Consider the following 20,115-nt stretch of genomic DNA (forward strand, 5'->3'; position numbering starts at 1 on the left):
ATATATTGCACTTTTCTTATATATGTCCAATTGATCTGCAAAACATCAACTTCCTATCTTGAAAACTGTAGAAGTGGTTATGCGTACAAGAGGGGTACCTTTTTGGCAGCTGCCTGCCTTTATTTTTTTTTAAACTTTTTCTCTAACCGGATTTTTCTTTTGAAAACCTGGTTAAAATCAAAATGCAAGTAGTATGCACATCTGTGATATAGGTTAAATTGATCTGCAAAACAAAAAATGTCTTATTTTGAAAACTGTAGGAGGAGTTATCCAGACAAAAGGCAGCCATCCACCTACCTGCCATTTCAATAACTGGATTATATTCATGTAAAACCCTGTTTTAAAAAAACTGAGACCTTATTATGAAGAACTAAATCATCACAGTAACTGAACCATATGAAAAAAATATAATAATTATCCTTGTGGCTCTCATGCAACAATGCAGAATTTAAAAACTAACTCTCAAACACACAACAGTACAATTTTAAGAGCTTCATCAAAGAATATAATCTTAACAGTAAGAAAGCAAAGCCTTAGGTACACATATTATTGCTTGCCTGGCAATATAGGATAAAAAAAACCAATGACAAAATCCTTCATAATGCACAATATATAAGTTTTATAAATATGATATGAATGATATATAATGGTATGTTTTACAACAAACCAATGCATTAACTTTATATGTAGTAAGTTAACAAATAAAATTGGTATACATTACTTAATGTACATTAGACATTAAAGAGCATGGGGTTTTTTTTACTTAAAAGTTAATACATTGGAGAGATAAAAGACAGTAGCTTTGGCAGTGCTGTCAAATGATATGGTCAACAGCCCAAACTACCAAAGTTCATTGTATTAAACTTTATCATAAAATAAGTTCTGTCTCCATGAGTTTTTGAAGTCTGTTGTTCAAGAAAAGAAAACAGGGAATGGGACCCAGGAACATAATTTTTGAAGTCTGTTGTTCAAGAAAAGAAAACAGGGAATGGGACCCAGGAACATAATTTCACTGAAGATGTGTGCTCTAACTACACAGATTTATCAACACTTATATTAGGATGACATATAAAGTAACTTTAAATTTTTGAGTTTCAGAACCAGTCAGTGATGAGAGAACAAAGAGTTATCTGATTCTTTATCTAGTGACTTATACTGTACAAGTGAACATGTACATTCATGTACAGCCTAACAGGTATATAAGTGAACATGTATGAAAGATAACCTACTGACACTACATAATACACAAAAAGTATTCATGACTGACTTAATTGGAAGGGGGCAGACCCCTTGGAATGTGCAAAGTTACTTTTGTAAAGTTACTCACAATAAAGGTACATGTTGGATTTCATGATATATACATGTGTTCAGAAAAAAGCAAGAAGCCCTTTTGATTAACAGTGTTCAAATTTTTTTTAACAAAACATTTGACTTGACAAACATTTTTTCAAGTCAGAATCAAATATTTTTTTCACAGTATTTATATCATGGATTTAATATCCAAACCAGTTATGGATTTGTGTATTTTACAGGCTATGAATATATCTTGAATTAAAACAATAGATTAAAAAAAACCTAATACATATGTATTAAATGTAAACTTTGCTGGTGGCATTTTTAACAATCTCATTCAGAAGCAAACTGGTACCCATTTCCAATATGCAATATCCCAAAAAAATACTGTACACTTTTTGTCTTAGACAACACATCAGACAATTCATCATACCAGTATTTATTCTTGGTGAAGTACCCGTACCTAAATATGCTAAAAGCTGTAAGAAGATGGGTGGATAAGGGGTGTAAAATAGCCATACACGGTTGGACAAGCTACTGAAAAATTAAAATATGAATAAATCTGATACTGTTTTAAAAAAATCATTTAAAACAATATATATTTAACATATCATTGAATTTTATCCTATAAATATGTTCAATACTTGGAATATGTCAACTCAAACAGGCGTATACGTATCAAAACCTGCAAATACTGTCAATTTTTAGAACTTCAAGACATTTTCTTTTATAGAGTGGGTCTGTGCTTCATATTTTTCTCATAGTCTGAATAAGGTCTATCGGAAAACAAACCGATTTCAATCAACAAAAACGTGGAGAGATGACCCACTATACAATAAAAATATCATTTTGTATCCCAACAATTGAACGTTTTCAAAAAATAATACAAGTCTGTAAATTCGTGATCAAAGTCACATGTAATATTTAAACAGCCTACTTTGATGTGTCTGAAATGGCTCAGTGGTTAGAGTACCTGACATATGCTAACTTTATATATCGAGGGTTTTATGTTATGGGTTCGATGCTACCAAAATTTCAGGCAATATTTTTTTTTCTTATCTTTTTTTAAATTTATTAAAACATCAATATAGTTAGAAATTGTGCTTTTGCAAACTTGTATTATAATATACCGGTATTTGCATGGATTTAATTGGGAAAAAGTAAATTCAATATTGTATTTCACTACTAAACCAGATGGGCATTTGCGCCATCTTATTCCCCCATCTTCTTTATTTACAATAACTTAAATTACCATATTCTCAATATATAAGGAATAAGGAATCATTCTTTGAGTATTATGAGATGATAATTTTGGTCGGGGTGTGATCAAATCCAATAAAGCCCGAAGGGCTTTATGATAGATTTGATCACGCCCCGACCGGAATTATCATCTCATAATATTCAAAGAATGATTAGTTATTACTTATATTTAATATATTATTTTAAGCCATTGTACGATTAACTATTTAAATATAAATAAGCAAACCCCACTGACGCCCCAATTTGTAGTTATGGGTTTTATAGTACAAAATCGATACGTAGTGTTATCACAGGCAATGACACTGGAAAATGTAAATATACACATATAATACACAATTAATATCATCAATTACAATACCATATGTGACACATAACAACATAAATTTCAGCATGCACTAAGTTTTTAGCAAGGAACATAAAATCTCCAAAAATGATACTCTTCATATACAACACACACATGCACACACTCTGAGATATTGCTGTAAAATCTATTATATTAGCAATACAAGGTACACTTGACATTTAAAAATTCTACTCTTTTTGTTTAATCTCAAATTGGTCAAAACAAATCTTCTATGAACAGGCTAGTTGTTAAGAGCCACTTCACTAGTCGATCAGAAAGAACTCCTCATCTAATCTACTGTTAATCTCATTCGGATCCAAATTTTGTTTCAGGTGAAAAGTGGGGAAGGACTTGGACCTGGTCCTGAAAAAAAAACACAACAATGTCATCAGAGCCAAATTGGGTACAGTGACAACAAGAAATACTTTGGTGTTATTTTGCTACAGATATTCATTTTAGGAATCACATTAAATATTTTCAAATTCTAAATTCAAACTTGCAACTTTTAAAAATGTTAATTATATATACATGTATAACAATTAAAATATTTGATTATTATTTTTATGTATTATCCAAAACAGGAAAAATCCCCAGTTTAACTTCTATTTTCAGAGTTGTTTATAGTACAGAAACATTGTCAGAAAACAAATGTGACATGATTCCACATGATACTTTGACAGGAGAGAGATAGTGAGCTTCCGATCAAGTGGTCCCTCATTGCAGAAAGAAAATTTGGGCCGGAGCTATGTCACTTAATGTTAGCATTACCACCTGTGGGAATTTATACTGGTATATACATTGGCGAACTATACCAACTGATTTACAACTATATTACATGTAATTATTGCATTTACACTCACTTTATATGGATAACTGAGGAGATATTCAAAGAGAGATGTAAATATAATGAAATTCCTCTTTTAATGTTTCCAGCTCATATGGGGTTAAGAGGTAATGATTTTTGAAGGAAAAATTTCCATAACCCTGAAATGTGATATGTACTTTTCTACACAACATGTGTTTCATGAAACAACATGGAAAATATTTCATTAATTAAATATACAATCATGGGTATATAGTACATTAATAAATAAGTCTCCTGAAATACCTTATAGCGAGCGCAGCTCGCCGGCGCGCAGCGCCGGCTAGCGAAGCGAGCTCTAAGAACCAGTGTGCGCGGGAAAAAGAACGAGCTAAACCTGCAGTTCATCAAACAAAATTTTTTGTCTACGTCCCATAATGCTCCCTAATGTTTTCACCCGTGGTGCTATGCCAAAAATGGCCGACTTTTAACTCGTAATTTACGGTGACTTAAAGTTTGAAGACACGTTTTGAGTACCGCATATGCTTTGGCAAGACTCAAAAGATTTGTTACATGCTTCCATACCTTCGCATTGAGTTGAGAAACGTAAACAAAGATGAACAAAGTCATGGATGACGTCACAGTGCATTCGCGCTATATTTCCCGCGATAAATTTAGAGGTGGATCAAACATCTGTAATGAGTGTACTGGCTATTTCAGTATAGTCTGCGATACCTGCCTCATTGACATATGATTTGTTTTTAATCTTTTTTTAATATAGAGATTTTATATATATATATATATATATATATATATATATATATATATATATATATATATATATATATATATATATATATATACACACACACTAGCAAGAGCCATGCTTTACCGTCATATCGATCCATTTTTAAACTAATTGTGCATGCATGTACAGTAGGCAGGTATAAGTATATGTGTAGGGAGGAAATAAACAATAGGACATTTTGACATTTTGAGTCTATCATGTTTTGACGCAGATTATGCACATTAGAATACAACAAAAGTAAGCATGCTATATATGGTTGTTTAGATAATTTATTGTAGAAGAAAATGGTACTAAAAACTTTTGCATTGCATTTCGTATAAAAGCGAAAACGACTGCAACACACGGGAGGGGGTGGTTTACCTCATTCGGAGTTAGATACCTTGTGTTATTATTATACTATAGGGTAATTTTTTTCTCAGAAACAAGTGCCTGTGATTTTGAACTAAATAAAAAGGAATAAAATGAAAAAATAAACAGGTAAAAAAAATTATGTAGATATTGCATATAGTCAGACCATTAGATTTAAAAGTGGGAAAAATTACACACTTACAAACAGGTACAGGTCTCTCTCTCTCTCTCTCTCTCTCTCTCTCTCTCTCTCTCTCTCTCTCTCTGGGTAGGGGGTTGCGCTGTATGTATCATAACCATTAAAATTAGTACCTTTGGCATACTTATTGTAGAGCAATACTCTCTCAAAAATTCTTTGAGTTCCTTGATACCTAAATAAAACTATAAGTTGACAATGATGCAAGGTATGCTGCGCTCGCCAGAACGGTAGCACCGTAAACATATTAAATAGGGTATACTGTACATGTACTTGTATGCATCTTTTCTTACTTGAAGAAACAGTGATCTGGCCAGTATATATGCTTGTCTCCAAAGCTAAAGTTCTCGTCTCCCACCAGCTCCTTTGCCCAGCTCGTGATATTGTGCTCAGGAAGTGTTCCTCCGAGCTCAGCAGGCAACACTTCTTTTCTGATGAACTGGTGAAGTAGTCCCAAGTTTATTCCATGCATATGTATCTACCCAAAAATTAATCATGCATTCAACTTCAAGTCACAGTTTGCAAGTCAGCAGCCGAATTATTTTTGACAGTAGTCAGAAGAAGTTTTAAATCAAATATATTCTTATTCTTAATAGGAATTTTATATCTATATTCATACAAAATATTTGAAATATAAAAGTAATTTGAAAACATAATTAAAGAAATTCAGTATGTTATTCTTCAACACAAACAATATGGTATACTAGCACAGATATCAAAATAGAAGTCCACATTTTTACATTAGGGAAAAATTAATTTATGAACAACAAGAACTACCTTTCTTCTACTTTTTTCTTTGAGGAATGGTAGAATGATTTTACATATTGCCTCTATGTACCAGGGTTGGTTAACAAAGTGTATGGAACCAAATCGAGCCGGAAAACAGTCCTAAAATTATCACACAAAACATCAAAACACAAACAAAGTACATGTATCAGTATATTCATTGAAATCAAAATTTACATTATACATGTATTACATATAAACAAAAATCCTTGTTTCATCATGTGCCAGCCCCAGCTACTAGCAGTTTGCTTCAAAAGATTTTCTTCTATACTACTGTATATTTAATCCTATACTGTGGTTTCATCAATTTTTGTTGAATACCAATTTTCGTGGATTTCGTTGTTTAGTTGATCCACGAAATTAAATATTCATTGAAGTGCATTTTTTATTAACATTTTGTATTGATAGGGTCATTGGCCACGAATTTACGTATCCTTGAAACTGTGATTTTCACTTTATCCACGAAAATTGATGCCCTTGAAAATTAATGAAACCACAGTAATTAAACACCCCTCAAACTGCCTTATCATGGTTTGCAGGGTTAAAAGCGATACTTATAAACTTAGATTTTGGTATAATGATAGCATTATTCCAATCTATTTGCACAAATAGTATAGCCTTTTGATTCTTCAGAAGAATTATCTAATTGTAGGATGAGAATACACAAGCATCAACCTTTGAAATCACACAAATTGTCCAATCAATTCAATTTTTTTCAAAATTTCCTACAGAAATGTTTACCGAGTAATCCAGCTAAACAAATCTTATCTAATTGTTTCCTACTTATTTCTTTTATAAACTTTAACCCCATTAGGGCCCATTTCTGACCCCTGGGGTTAAAATCTGCCATAAAAATATCAGAAAGCAATGGTTCTGGAGAAGAAAATTTCTAAATTTTCTCATTACACCTTCACTTTTTCTTAATTATCTCCCATTTGAAGGTGAGCTAACCCTTCATTTGAATCAACTTGAAAGCCCTTCCTCGGAGAATACTTTGTACCAAGTTTGGTTGAAATTGGCCTAGTGATTCTTGAGAAGAAGTTTTTTAAAACATGGAACCCAATGTTCACTTTTTTCTAATTATATATACCCTTTGAAGAGAAAATGGACCTTCATTTGAACGAGCTTGAAAGCCCTTCCCCCAAGGATGCATTTGTACCAAGTATAGCTTAATTTAGCCCAGTGGTTCTGGAGAAGAAGATTTAACACCTAAGCCTATTTTAACTCTCCTTACAATTGATATCAATCCCTTTGAAGGGAACTGACCCTTTATTTGAATAAACTTGAAAGCCTTTTCCCGAAAGATGCTTTGTGTCAAGTTAAGTTGAAATTGGACTAGTGGTTTTGGAGAAGAAGATGAAAATGTGAAAAGTTTACAACAACAGCGACAATGACAGACCACGGACAAATTTTGATCCGAAAAGCTCTGGTGAGCCAAAAAGTGGTGTTCTAAATTAAGGACTATTTGAAAAGTTCATTATAAATGTCTAATAATTAAAATAACTTGACAGAAAAAAAGAATCAACATGGAAATCCTGTAAACTGTCAAATTGTATACTATAATTTTCATAATTAAAATGGATCAAAGCATTTTGTTGATTTCAACCAATATAGCTGGTACAGTATTAGTTCATTGACTTGTGTATCATTATTTTGAACACAGGCTTAGTATATAATACAGGTTTGTGCAAAACCATCTTTAATTTACTTCTATGATGTTCTTTTATGCTTGTATCAATGTATTTCTTAACATGTACTCACTTGAAGTCCTTCAACCATTTGCTTTAAAACCTTTGGATTAAGTGATCTTGATTGATTAAATGTGAACTGGCTCCAGTCCAGGATGAAAACAAATCCATTTATTTGGCATGCCTCATCATCAATAAGTTTTTCCAATGTCAGCAGTATAGCTCTATACACCGACGGAAGCTGGTAACGGCCATTGTCCCAGTTCGCAGCAAACAACACAATGATCTTCCTGCCTTTCTGGTCACAGTTTGGTAAGACGCTAGGAAGACCATCATACAGTGAGGCTTTGATACCAGCTTCAGAAGCAATAAAGTTCTTAAAAAGACTTGGGTTGTTCTGGCGAAATTCAAAGTATCTAGCCAGTAACTTAAAGGACTCTACTGTGTCAAACTTCCTGGCACGTAAGAACCTCAGTACGAAAGCATCATCAGTTCTTAGAAATTCTATAAAGCAAAGTAACAATTACAATAAACACGTATATCAAACTAGCAAGCATTTAATTTATTCAAGTACCAGGGGTATAATAACAAATTGTATATATAGCCTTAGACCATATAGCATGTTAAATTGGATCCCCCACCTATGGCCATTGTATAACCCCCAGGGATTATGAGTATAAAAATAACTGAAATTTCTTCATACTGTTGCTTACAGTACCGATTAGACCCAACCTAACAGAAAGTAAACCCCAACTAAACCCTGGGTTTACTCCGGGTCTAAACCCAGAGTAAACCCAAAGTAAACCCAGAGTGGACACAGAGAGTAAACCCAGTCAGAAGGATACCCCTGAAAACAGACGCTAACTGTGTATTCGGAACATACAAGGGGCAAGAATAACAGGCAGTAGGGCACTAAGATAAAAGACGGGTCTGCTTCACACTTCAGTGCGTACAGTTGACCTCAAAAGCAATTTCCAAGTATATCCAAAGTAAACCCTGAGTAAACCCAAAGTAAACCCCAAAAGTAAACCAGGGTTTAGTTGGGGTTTACTCTGGTGTTAGGTTGGGTCTGACGGTACTGTACTTTCATATCTATTTCACGAATTATTTTCTCCATTTTCTTCATATGCACTTTTTACAGTTATGAAAATTGTGTCACTCCCACCACCTTGTTGTTTTGAGTCTTTCTGACCTGACCCTCCAAGATGTTTGTATGACAGTCACTATATCTTGGAAAAGTTAATAAATCTTGATTATAGCGAAGTCTTAGGGACTAGTGGATTTACTTTGCTATAATTATATCCATAATTTGTTTTATCTGTATAACAAATTTGTTTAAATAAGTATTGCAAATTTGCAATATACATGTTTTCTATGAGATGAAAACCGTCAAAACAATGTACTTATTAAAATAAAATATATGTACCCCCTAATTATCAGATGGTAAATTGCAGGATTTATGTAAAAAGTAAAAGGATGACTTCACTTAAGGACATGCAATATTTGCGAGAAAATAAACTTTTAAAACAAGAATTTTTCTGTCAATTGCAGAAATGGTCAACATCTAAACTGCAACGTACAAACAAATTAGAGGAGAAAACAATGCTTTCCTCATAAAATGATCTTTTTCCTCAAAGATCAACACTGAAGGTGTTAAGTTCTCCTGGCAGGAGTCTAACAAATCTGTCAGGTCCAGGGGTTCATGCACCTACAGGTCATATATATTCAGTACCAATATGTAATAGGGGTCATATTTTCATATATTTACATCTACAAAGTATTATTCCCTTTATTTCTTACGGTAACCTATATTTAATTCATAGCTCTATAGAAACAGCCAGACTGAAATCTACACGCCCCATTTATTGATTGGTCGAAATCTACAGCTGCTGAAACTGATAAGAAACTGACAGGACAGATATAGACACGCCCTGTTTATCGATTGATCCAAACCTACAGCGACCTAGAAAAAATCACGGACTGCACAAAATAATCATGACGATGTCAGACTCAAAGTCTCAGAGGAGGCGATTTGGCTGTTTCTTTTAGCTAACGTACTTACGTACATTGACAGTAATTTAGTGAATTTTACTTACTTTTCATAATCAATTTATCAGTTAACTAAAAGAAAAATGTTAATATAAACAATAAAATGCTTTCTTTGATGATTCATTCGGGTTATGAAGGTAGCGATCAATGCAGAAAAAATTTACATAACCCGCTGACGCGGGCTATGTATTTTTTCTGCAATGTCGCTACCTTCATATCCCGAATGAATCACCAAAGAAAGCATTTTATTGTTTAAATATATTTATTTGTTAAATACCTAGAACATATTTACTTCCATTTCAATTTTACTGTTTTCCCAAAAGAGTTATCTCTCTTTGATTATTGAGAACCTGTGGATCGATATCTAAAAATATATTAAGGAGTTTTCTGATCACGTGATTTAAATAAGAGTATTACGTATTTACCCAGAAATTACACCTGGTCAAACCAGTTTATTGTATTTTGCGCCATTTTTGGTATAGTGTTCACCGCAGCGAGTGTCCATATTTTTGTTGCTTACATGTACATCTTTCATTGAAATTTATTCTGATCACCGGCTGCGGGTTTTCATTTCACAAATGGGTATTTATGTTTCTATGATTATTTTTACATTATTTGATTAAGATTGAAGTTTAAAGATGTGTAAAATTATAATAAGTGTAATTTAGATTTGGTTGATTTAAATCTTCGATAAATTTATTACCTTATTATATATGCATTTATTGTAAATCGTTTATAGAATTTATACACAGATTATTGCCAAATATTTAGTATTGCTTATATTTATTTTTAGGACCTGTTTTCTTCTTGAATAAATCAACGAACCCAGCAGTGCACTTCGTTTGTTTATACATGTACAAGTGACCCTGTTTCAAATATATATATTGTAACGAAATGGGAGAAATCAATGGCAGACTATCAAGATTCGAATCTAGGCCCCTTAAATCTCCAGTCAGGTGTTTTACCTAATAAGCTACCTGGTGCTGGCAATCGAATACCAATATTTGGCTGTGTTAATGAATTACGATTCCAATAAGCGTTTTTGGCAGAATGCCAAATGTCAAACATAGGTACATTCAGGAATGCAATAAATTAAATCCATGGTGACCTGTTGAAACATAGGTAATCACAGCTAGATTACAAAGCTCACCTTGACAAAGCATCACCTTTATGAGGCATCACCTTTTATGACATCGTCTTTATCATATTATATGAAAATCATAGTAAGTTAATGATCTTGGATATTCATTAATACTGTTTTGACACCATATCGTATAATCAAATGTTAAATTTTTTTTTCAATAATTATATGTTCATTTGTATAGTATTGTAAGATACAATTCTTATCATAAGCCAATACAACAATATAAAATATGATATTGCATCCTATGATACTGTAAAATATATATCATATGATACAATAAAATACTGTAATATATAATGAATTATCATGATATTGTTAAATAAGATATGATATTGTAGCATATAATGATTTGGTATTGTATCATGTATACATTATTGTATTTGAACAGATAATACATTGTCATAATATATCATATATGACACAATATAATATCATATGATACAATATTGTATCATATACATAATATGATATATATTTTACAATATTCTTATATATATATATACACATGGTATTTAGCAATGTACTTGATTTAGCGGAAGCCACATTCCGCCAAAAATGCTAAATAGAATACACATCCAAATGTAATACGTTTGCAGTATATCCAAGATATCTTCATTGAACAATTATCCCTTTTCACTCATAAAATTTCACAGGAACGAAAACAATTTTCTTACGGAGATTTGTAATGGGAAATGTTTACACCATTCGGAATACACTCGGAATACATCGCACAATTTTTTAACATTATCATCCGGGCTTATTTATGGCTGATGCAATGCAAAATCTCCGTAGACTTTCAATTTTTGGATGTGTATTGAAACCTGAAGCAGTAGAGGGGGCGTTTCAAAACAGATAATCTGGACATTTTTCATATTAGAGGATGAACGTAATTTGAGCACAAAGGTATTAACTATTATTGAGATATCAAGCAAAAAGTGGTGGAAGCAAAAACTCGGGACAGAGTATAGTTTGGTTTATGCACGATATATTCACAACGTCATACTGTATTAATTTATCATAGGTACTATGACACATGTTATATGTTTTGGATTTATATATTTAAACCTGTAGCCAATGGCTACTATTTATAGCGTATAACCTGTAGAACAGGTATTCAAGTTAAGCACGATTTTCACTCATTCGAAGGCTTTTCTTTGCCGCATTTGCACAATCCCCACCCACCCACCCACTCACTTATATAGTGACATTTAAAAATCAAGGACTGTGCACTATGTAAAATATGTAAAATGTTTTATTTCAGAAAGAAGTTTGAAGAATCTTTATGTATTTGTACGTGTAAATAAATGCAGCAAAATAAGCGCTTCCTTCACTATAGTCTGTCCCAAGACATCTTGGATTCACATTTTGCTTAATTGCTTGATATTTATAAATACCTCAGAGTTCAAACGATGTTCATTCAAAAGTATAAAAAATTTCCAAGATTTCTCAGTCGAAACGCCCCTGTTAGCGTATCAGGTTTCAATACAATGCTAAAAAAATGTGATGTCTACGGAGATTTTGTATTGCAGCAAGCCCGGATGATAACGTTGAAAAATTGCGCAATGTATTCCGAGTGTATTCCGAATGGAGTAAAGATGTAAACATTCCCCATTATAAATCTCCGTAAGGAATCTGTTTTCGTTCCTGTGAATTTTTCTGAGTGACAGTTGATAATGTGTCAGTGAAATTATCTTGGAAATTATCCCTTTCAACTATTACAAGTGCACTTCTTTCACAGGTATTTGTATTTTTTTTAAAAATCGTCCAAATGTGCTGCATAAATATCTTGGGACAGACTATAATCATGTGTTTTGTTATTATTGTAAATAATTTATGTTCGGTTGAGTGGAACGAATAAGAACATAACAGCAATTAAACATGTGAAAATAATATATACTCATTAGATTGTTTACTTATATCTGGACGAGTCTCAATCTGCTCCTTTACATCCGCTATATCTTCACTGTGTCGACTCTGCTCCTCACCAAGCTCCTTTTGAGATTTCAGTAACAACTCTTCTGACAAACCCCATCCAAACTCTGCCATGTCATCTAAGACATCAACTGACAAATAAACAAAAAAAGGTTTCATCGATTATACATGTACATATGTGCAGTTTTCTAGCTATAAGCTAGACAGGCATCAAAACATGAATACATATATCATATACCGGTACTAATCTCTGCAAGATTCGTCGAGATTGAAAAATTAAGATTAATCATTCACATATTCATTAGGCATTAAATTGTGATGAAACTGCTTAAGATAAAATATTGCTGTGTAAATCAACATCATCACTATTATCCTAAATATTAAGCGTAATACCACTTATATAATCTCGCTACTGACATTTCTCGGTAAATCATTCGGCGTGACATCATGTGTTTCAGCATCTGTAGCATACGTGATGCACACCTTTATTACTCAAAGAAATATTGTATATCTCGGGTAAAATGTAAATTTCTGTCCATCAGTTTTTCAGATAATTTCATATTTTAATATTTTTAAGGTCCGTAAAAAATAAGCTTTCATTTTTTGGGTTTCTAGTTCATCATGTTTCTCCTTGACCTTCAACTAAAAATCATACAGACATCCGCTTTTCCTCTGTCGAGTTGTAATGCTGGTACTGGTAAGTTTCTTTACACTTTACTGACAGTCGTAAATTAAACCTTGGAACGGAGGAAATTCGCCGCCCATTGTGTTTTTAAATTTATAATTGTTGAATTAAACAAAAATAAGACATTTAATCCATTTAGACTTAACTTGAATTTCCTCAGTAATCTTTTCTCTGTCGCCGTCTGTCAATTTATGGTTGGATGATACGGGGGGAAAAAGGACCCCAGCGTGAATATTGATGAATCTTATTTTTTTAAATGAATTGAATTTCATTGTGACAATCAGACAATCATACGAAAATAGAATACAATATACTTTATAGGGCAAGTTTGTCCCAGGTTTCCGTTTCCATTACTTTTTTACGGTCTTTTTTATATTGATTTTCTTGATAAAAACACATACCTGTTATTAAAAAACGATTGAAATCATATCTAGCCTATATATGGCAAAAATTCTAAGATATCTTCTTTCACATGTTCCCTGTTTACGAGGAGGGAATATTCACAGGAGTAAACATAAATTTCTTTTGGTGATTTATAATGGAAAATCTGACATCTTCTGTCCATTTGGAAATTCTTAGGATTCCTTGAACAATTTTTCACTATCATATCATCTGTGTTGGTTAAATGGGTAGACCACTGCCATTCTTAATTCTGCATTTATAAGAAATTCATTATATCTTTACCTTTTGCAAATAAACTACAAAATGCCTGCACCAAAGTAACAGCTTACGACTTTGGTATTTCATCCCATGCGAGTTGATGTCTGTAAGCTTTAACTGAATTTTACCTGATAAGTATTTTTGAAAGATAAATTAAAAACCTACTTTCATTTTGTAATCCAACCCGAAATAGCAAAAATAAAAGTAAGGTAGTGGACACGGTTTAGTGGATCAAAGTCAGTAGGAATGAAGTGATTACGTAAAGAGTGAATATTAAATTTACTTATTATCCCCTCACGGAACTTGTTGCGAAGGGGATATAGCATTGCTGCAGTGCTTGTGTATGTATGTATGTGTGTCCATTTCAGCCTTTTTAGCAAGATTAAAAAAAAAAACCTCGCATGCATGGTTAACAAATTCGTACACGTCATAAGCATTGATAAAGGACAAACCCTATATATTTTCAAGGATTTTCTGTCACATATTTTTCAAAATATCGTTAAAATTACAACACTTGTACAAATTTTATGTATGACTTCTGGTTCGTGAGTGTAAACATTTCAAATCAACAACTTAATATTTTGCTGGATGTAGGCCCTATAAAGGCAAGAAGCAAACGTTTTTAAGAAATGGGTAGTAACGAGGATGTCCATAGTGAAAAACTGAAGCAAGCAGGAGATTAAGTTCACCCTTATTTAATGAAAACAAGCAGCCGTCTGAGCCGAATTCAGGGCTATATTTATTGAATTACTTAGAGAAGAACAGGTTCATAATTCAGAAGAGACTTTGACAAATATCGTCAACATGATGAACCGGTAATTCATTTCATATGTAAATCGCTGTAGATACGTTACTCTTTTTGAAATATTGGGGTTAAAATTACGATGTTTCTCATAGAGAAGGCTATAAATAGCCAGATCTTAGCTACGTTTCATTTTCAATATGAAACTTAAACTTGCCTACACTAGTTGTCTATGCGTAATGCATTTCCCTGGATAAAGATAATTCATAAAACTATATTACTAAAGTTTAACACTTTTGTGGTGTGTTTTCGCTTGTAATGGGAGGAATTGTACAACCATGTAAATACACCCATTCCCCATGGATACACCCCAGAGCGTGCATGGGGATAGGAATAAACAAAATATTTTAATTCAAAGTGGTTTTTAACAAGTTAAATATTTGGTCTCTTCAATTACATGTTTATTACTAAGTAATGCATTTCCCTGCACAATATTTGCATTTGGTGAAGGGGATGCTCCGCTTTGTGGTGCCCTTGTTTAGGGTATACATAGAAATTAAGATATGACAAATGTTGAATTAATAAAATGAGCCAATTCGTTTCTTAAATGCACAATATAAGTTTTGTTGGATAAAACTTTCCAGAACGAGGTAACAAAGAACGTGGGTTGACTAATTTACATCACAACGGAAAGTGTAGGGTGAGTAAATCACCAGGCAGTTAATACCTTGGATCTGACAAGTTTGGTTTAAGATATGCAAAAATAATGTACTGGCCTATCTACTAGCATTTTCAAAATACATATAAACAATTTTTTACCACAACATATTGGTAGTGAACCCTTTATTCATTACTGGTAATTTGCGAATCAGGAACAGATTGTGTTAACAACTCTACGTCGGTATGAATAGATTAAGTATGTATATATAGAACAGGGATTCGAAGTGGAATTGGTGGGGGAGGGGAGGATGACAGTCTTTTTTCTGAAATTCTTATTTGGGACAGTGATTAGAGTTATATTAATATATTGAGATGACCTGTTAAGGTAATTATCCATACGTCACAAAACAACATCTGACGTAATTCACGCGTTATTACGTCTTTTCTGTGCCTGATCTAATCGAGACCTAACGCTAAAAGGTGTACACGAGTTTCATAACAAAAAAAACAAGCTGACCTAGAAATTGATTCAAAACAAATCTATTAAAAATCCTGAAAACTGCAATCAATTAGCCTGTTACTCAGCGAAATGAAAAATTGACTGGGTTGTGTCAATTGAGTACTCGTTTTGAAAATATAGACCGCTTACTTTTGTCCTGCATAAACCAATTCATTACAAGCTTGAACTTAATCCAATTCTTTGAACATTAATCCCTGAAAGTCCATAAACATCCAAAATGAAATCCTAACCGAGTTCTTTATTCCAATAATGCATAAGGGAGATAAAAACACAAGGGGAAATAATTTGACATATTTCATCTTTATCCTATATTCGCTTAGCAACTAGCATAGATATATTTTCCACAGAATAAAATGTTTTTAGAATTAAAATCATGCGCTGAGGAAAAGTTATTTCATTTTATTAATAAGGTAACTCCGTACCTATAAAATCATGGGTTCACAGTTAAAAACTTAACTTTTTTTTAACTTATTTGACTTGAAGTTTATCAAAAAATGAATAAAATATATATGTATCCATACTATTTAAGATTTAAGGTATTAAAAACCAAAAGCTGAAATTATCATCTGAAAATCACTTTTTTTTTGTTTAAAAATTAAATATAAGTGGATGGATACTTGTTTGTCTATTTAAATTTTATTGCTTAGTTTGCCAGAAAACTAAAATTAATTTTAAAAAAATAAAAAATAAAAATTGTTTACATAAGAAAAATTATAGCATTTAGATATATCACTTGGAGAAAAGTAGAAAAGAGTTATTTCCCTTTGTCATTATTGAATTATGTCGAATATAAGGATGAAAAAAGCTTATTAAATATCTCCAAGTAAACAATAATTTGAGTTTTTGATGTGCACCTATGATAACATAGAAATTACAAATCTACTTGCAAGAATTTTAATGAATTCATGGTTTACCTATGTAAAATGTATGACATCACAGGAGGGTGGATTTACTTTAAGAACAGTCTTTAAAACCAGTAAAAAAAAGGTTGAATAGAGGTTTTGTCTTAAAGGCATATCAGGTAGTTAGCATTATCCACGCGTGTGACTGCAATTTCTAAATACCGATCTTGATCCATAATACTTACCGATATCCAAAGATACAATCTTTTGCGGTTTAAATAATACAGATTAATCAACAGTTTGTTTAAATCATGTTTTCTATTTAACAATAATCTAAACATATTTTTTAGAGTGGTGAAATAATGAACCTATGCACAATTTAATTTTTACAGCTCTTTTTAGCTCACCTGAGCTGAAAGCTCAAGTGAGCTATTCTGATCACATTTTGTCTGTCGTCCGTCCGTCCGTCTGTCCGTCCGTCTGTCCGTAAACTTTTCACATTTTCAACATCTTCTCAAGAACTACTTGGCCAATTTCAACCAAACTTGGCACAAATCATCCTTAGGCAAAGGGGATTCAAAGTTGTGAAAATTAAGGGCCACACCCGTTTTCAAGGGGAGATAATTAGAAATTAATGAAAAATTTCGAGAAATTTTCAAAAATCTTCTTCTCAAGAACCAGAAAGCCAGGAAAGCTGAAACTTGTGTGGAAGCATCCTCAGGTAGTGTAGATTCAAAGTTGTGAAATTCATGACCCCCGGGGGTAGGGTGGGGCCACAATGGGGGGTCGAAGTTTTACATAGGAATATATAGAGTAAATCTTTAAAAATCTTCTTCTCAGAAACTAAACAGCCAGGAAAGCTGAAACTTGTGTGGAAGCATCCTCAGGTAGTGTAGATTCAAAGTTGTGAAATTCATGACCCCCGGGGGTAGGGTGGGGCCACAATGGGGGGTCGAAGTTTTACATAGGAATATATAGAGTAAATCTTTAAAAATCTTCTTCTCAGAAACTAATCAGCCAGGAAAGCTGAAACTTGTGTGGAAGCATCCTCAGGTAGTGTAGATTCAAAGTTGTGAAAATCATAACCCCTGGGGTTAGGTTTGGGCCACAATGGGGGGTCGAAGTTTTACATAGGAATATATAGAGTAAATCTTTAAAAATCTTCCTCTCAGAAATTAATCAGCCAGGAAAGCTGAAACTTGTGTGGAAGCATCCTCAGGTAGTGTAGATTCAAAGTTGTGAAAATCATGACCCCCGGGGGTAGGGTGGGGCCACAATGGGGGGTCGAAGTTTTACATAGGAATATATAGAATAAATCTTTAAAAATCTTCTTCTCAGAAACTAATCAGCCAGGAAAGCTGAAACTTGTGTGGAAGCATCCTCAGGTAGTGTAGATTCAAAGTTGTGAAAATCATAACCCCTGGGGTTAGGTTGGGGCCACAATGGGGGGTCGAAGTTTTACATAGGAATATATAGAGTAAATCTTTAAAAATCTTCTTCTCAGAAACTAAACAGCCAGGAAAGCTGAAACTTGTGTGGAAGCATCCTCAGGTAGTGTAGATTCAAAGTTGTGAAAATCATGACCCCCAGGGGTAGGGTGGGGCCACAATGGGGGGTCGAAGTTTTACATAGGAATATATAGAATAAATCTTTAAAAATCTTCTTCTCAGAAACTAATCATCCAGGAAAGCTGAAACTTGTGTGGAAGCATCCTCAGGTAGTGTAGATTCAAAGTTGTGAAAATCATAACCCCTGGGGTTAGGTTGGGGCCACAATGGGGGGTCAAAGTTTTACATAGGAATATATAGAGTAAATCTTTAAAAATCTTCTTCTCAGTAACTAATCAGCCAGGAATGCTGAAACTTGTGTGGAAGCATCCTCAGGTAGTGTAGATTCAAAGTTGTGAAAATCAGGATCCCTGGGGGTAGGGTGAGGCCACATTGGGGGGGGGGGGTGTTAAAATTTTACATAGGAATATATAGAGTAAATCTTTAAAAATCTTCTTCTCAGAAACTAATCAGCCAGGAAAGCTGAAACTTGTGTGGAAGTATCCTCAGGTAGTGTAGATTCAAAGTTGTGAAAATCATGACCACTGGGGGTAGGGTGAGGCCACATGGGGGGGGGGGGGGGGGGGGGGTGTTAAAGTTTTACATAGGAATAAAGAGTAAATCTTTAAAAATCTTCTTCTCAGAAACTAATCAGCAAGATGATTCTTTTTAATTGTTAAGACTTTGGCTCCAGGACAATTCTTCGGCCTCACAAGAAGGTTCAGAGTTTGATGTAGCTAAATATCCCATATATAAACAATTGTAAAGGATCTTTTTGAGAACTGCAATACTCAACATGTGATATGACTATAAAATTGAAGCAGGCAGTTATTTTTTCATTAGAATCTTTTTGTATTACTGTTTTGGGTTATTGCCCTTGATTTATTGATTCTTGATTATTTTAATTAATGCATCCACTGTTAACCAATTAATGTGATGATTATTTTTATACAATAATAAATATTCAATGTATATAAGTTGTTCTGCATAAGTAGTTTTGGGTTAGGCTGGATTAGTTTGTTTATTTTTGATTTCCAATTTTTAGATACTATGAATTATTTTAGGCTGGCACATATATAGGGACAGTGTCTATTGCATTGCAACGAGTGACTGTTTGGGGTTAAACTTGAACAGATATGGAAAGATTGAGGGTGTTGACATCCCTGCTCTTTCTAGTCTTCGTGTTTTTCCAACCAATGAAACAGAATGTGCGGTCATTTCTGCCCTGTATCGCATTGATACAAGTGTGCGGTCATACCTGCTTGTATTGGTGGTGGTTGCGGCGGAGCACTAGTGTATGGTCATCCCTGCTGGTGTTCTGGCCTTTCTAGTGCAAGTGTGCGGCACTCCCTGCGTTAGGTTGAGCTGTTGGCGCAAGTGTGAGGTCATCCCTGCTTGCGTTATCTCTGCTTGCATTAACGTTGGTACCTGTTGAGTTGCCTAGGTGTGCGGTCATCCCTGCCTGCATAACGTTGAGTCCCTATATATGTGCAGGAGCGGTGATTAAAGTCTGCTCTTGTAAATATTTTCAGCAATCAGGGCTATCCGAGTTCCAAGGGGGAAAAATGGATTTTATTTATACAGGATCTACATGTATTAATGTACATTGTCCAGATTGTATTATGACTCCATTAAGCTGACTTTATCATACCTATTGTTCCTCAGGTGAGCGATGTGGCCCATGGGCCTCTTGTTTCAAATTATATATTTAATTTAATGATTTTTACCCAATATATGCCCATTGTGATCCTGAAATGGCCGGTCCCTTGGGTAATTTTATTTCCAATTGATTAAGGGCATTAAGGATTAA

At 33.5% G+C, this 20,115-nt stretch overlaps 2 protein-coding genes across 7 annotated transcripts in view; one reads left to right on the forward strand and one right to left on the reverse strand.

Moving 5' to 3' along the window:
- Nucleotides 1–95: 95 nt before the first annotated feature.
- LOC105335003 (clavesin-2) lies at nt 96–13,201 on the reverse strand. 3 transcript variants are annotated; one of them, XM_011438663.4, is made up of 6 exons: nt 13,067–13,201; nt 12,631–12,780; nt 7,598–8,028; nt 5,828–5,938; nt 5,344–5,528; nt 96–3,259 (listed from the first exon to the last, which is right to left on the reverse strand). In XM_011438663.4, exons 2-6 carry the CDS (start codon nt 12,761–12,763, stop codon nt 3,160–3,162), a joined length of 960 nt encoding a protein of 319 aa, XP_011436965.2. In that variant the 5' UTR covers nt 12,764–12,780; nt 13,067–13,201; the 3' UTR covers nt 96–3,159. The 3 variants fall into 3 exon arrangements, with proteins under 3 accessions (XP_011436965.2, XP_011436964.2, XP_011436963.2); XM_011438662.4 differs by having other exon boundaries at nt 13,043–13,132; XM_011438661.4 differs by lacking the exon at nt 13,067–13,201 and adding an exon at nt 12,888–13,011.
- A 49-nt stretch (nt 13,202–13,250) lies between these two features.
- The window catches only part of LOC105335004 (alpha-tocopherol transfer protein-like), a 31,149-nt gene continuing 24,284 nt past the window's right edge, over nt 13,251–20,115 (forward strand). For all 4 annotated transcript variants that reach the window (XM_034470884.2, XM_066085002.1, XM_066085003.1 and 1 more), the window contains exon 1: nt 13,251–13,346. In XM_034470884.2, coding sequence (XP_034326775.2) covers nt 13,271–13,346 — 76 coding nt within the window. In that variant the 5' untranslated portion in view covers nt 13,251–13,270. The remainder of the gene's footprint in view (nt 13,347–20,115) is intronic.

This window comes from Magallana gigas, chromosome 5 (assembly GCF_963853765.1).
Source record: "Magallana gigas chromosome 5, xbMagGiga1.1, whole genome shotgun sequence".
Classification (NCBI taxonomy): domain Eukaryota; kingdom Metazoa; phylum Mollusca; class Bivalvia; order Ostreida; family Ostreidae; genus Magallana; species Magallana gigas.

Bases quoted from the DNA above. Each gene is read 5' to 3' on its own strand.
- LOC105335003 (XM_011438661.4), bottom strand. From the start codon at position 12,939: ATGATTAATCTTAATTTTTCAATCTCGACGAATCTTGCAGAGATTAGT. The intron at 8,029-12,630 runs GTAAACAATCTA...TTTGCTTTATAG, and splicing joins TGAGACTCGTCCAGATATAA to AATTTCTAAGAACTGATGAT. The intron at 3,260-5,343 runs GTAAGAAAAGAT...TTTTTTTTTCAG, and splicing joins CCAGATCACTGTTTCTTCAA to GACCAGGTCCAAGTCCTTCC.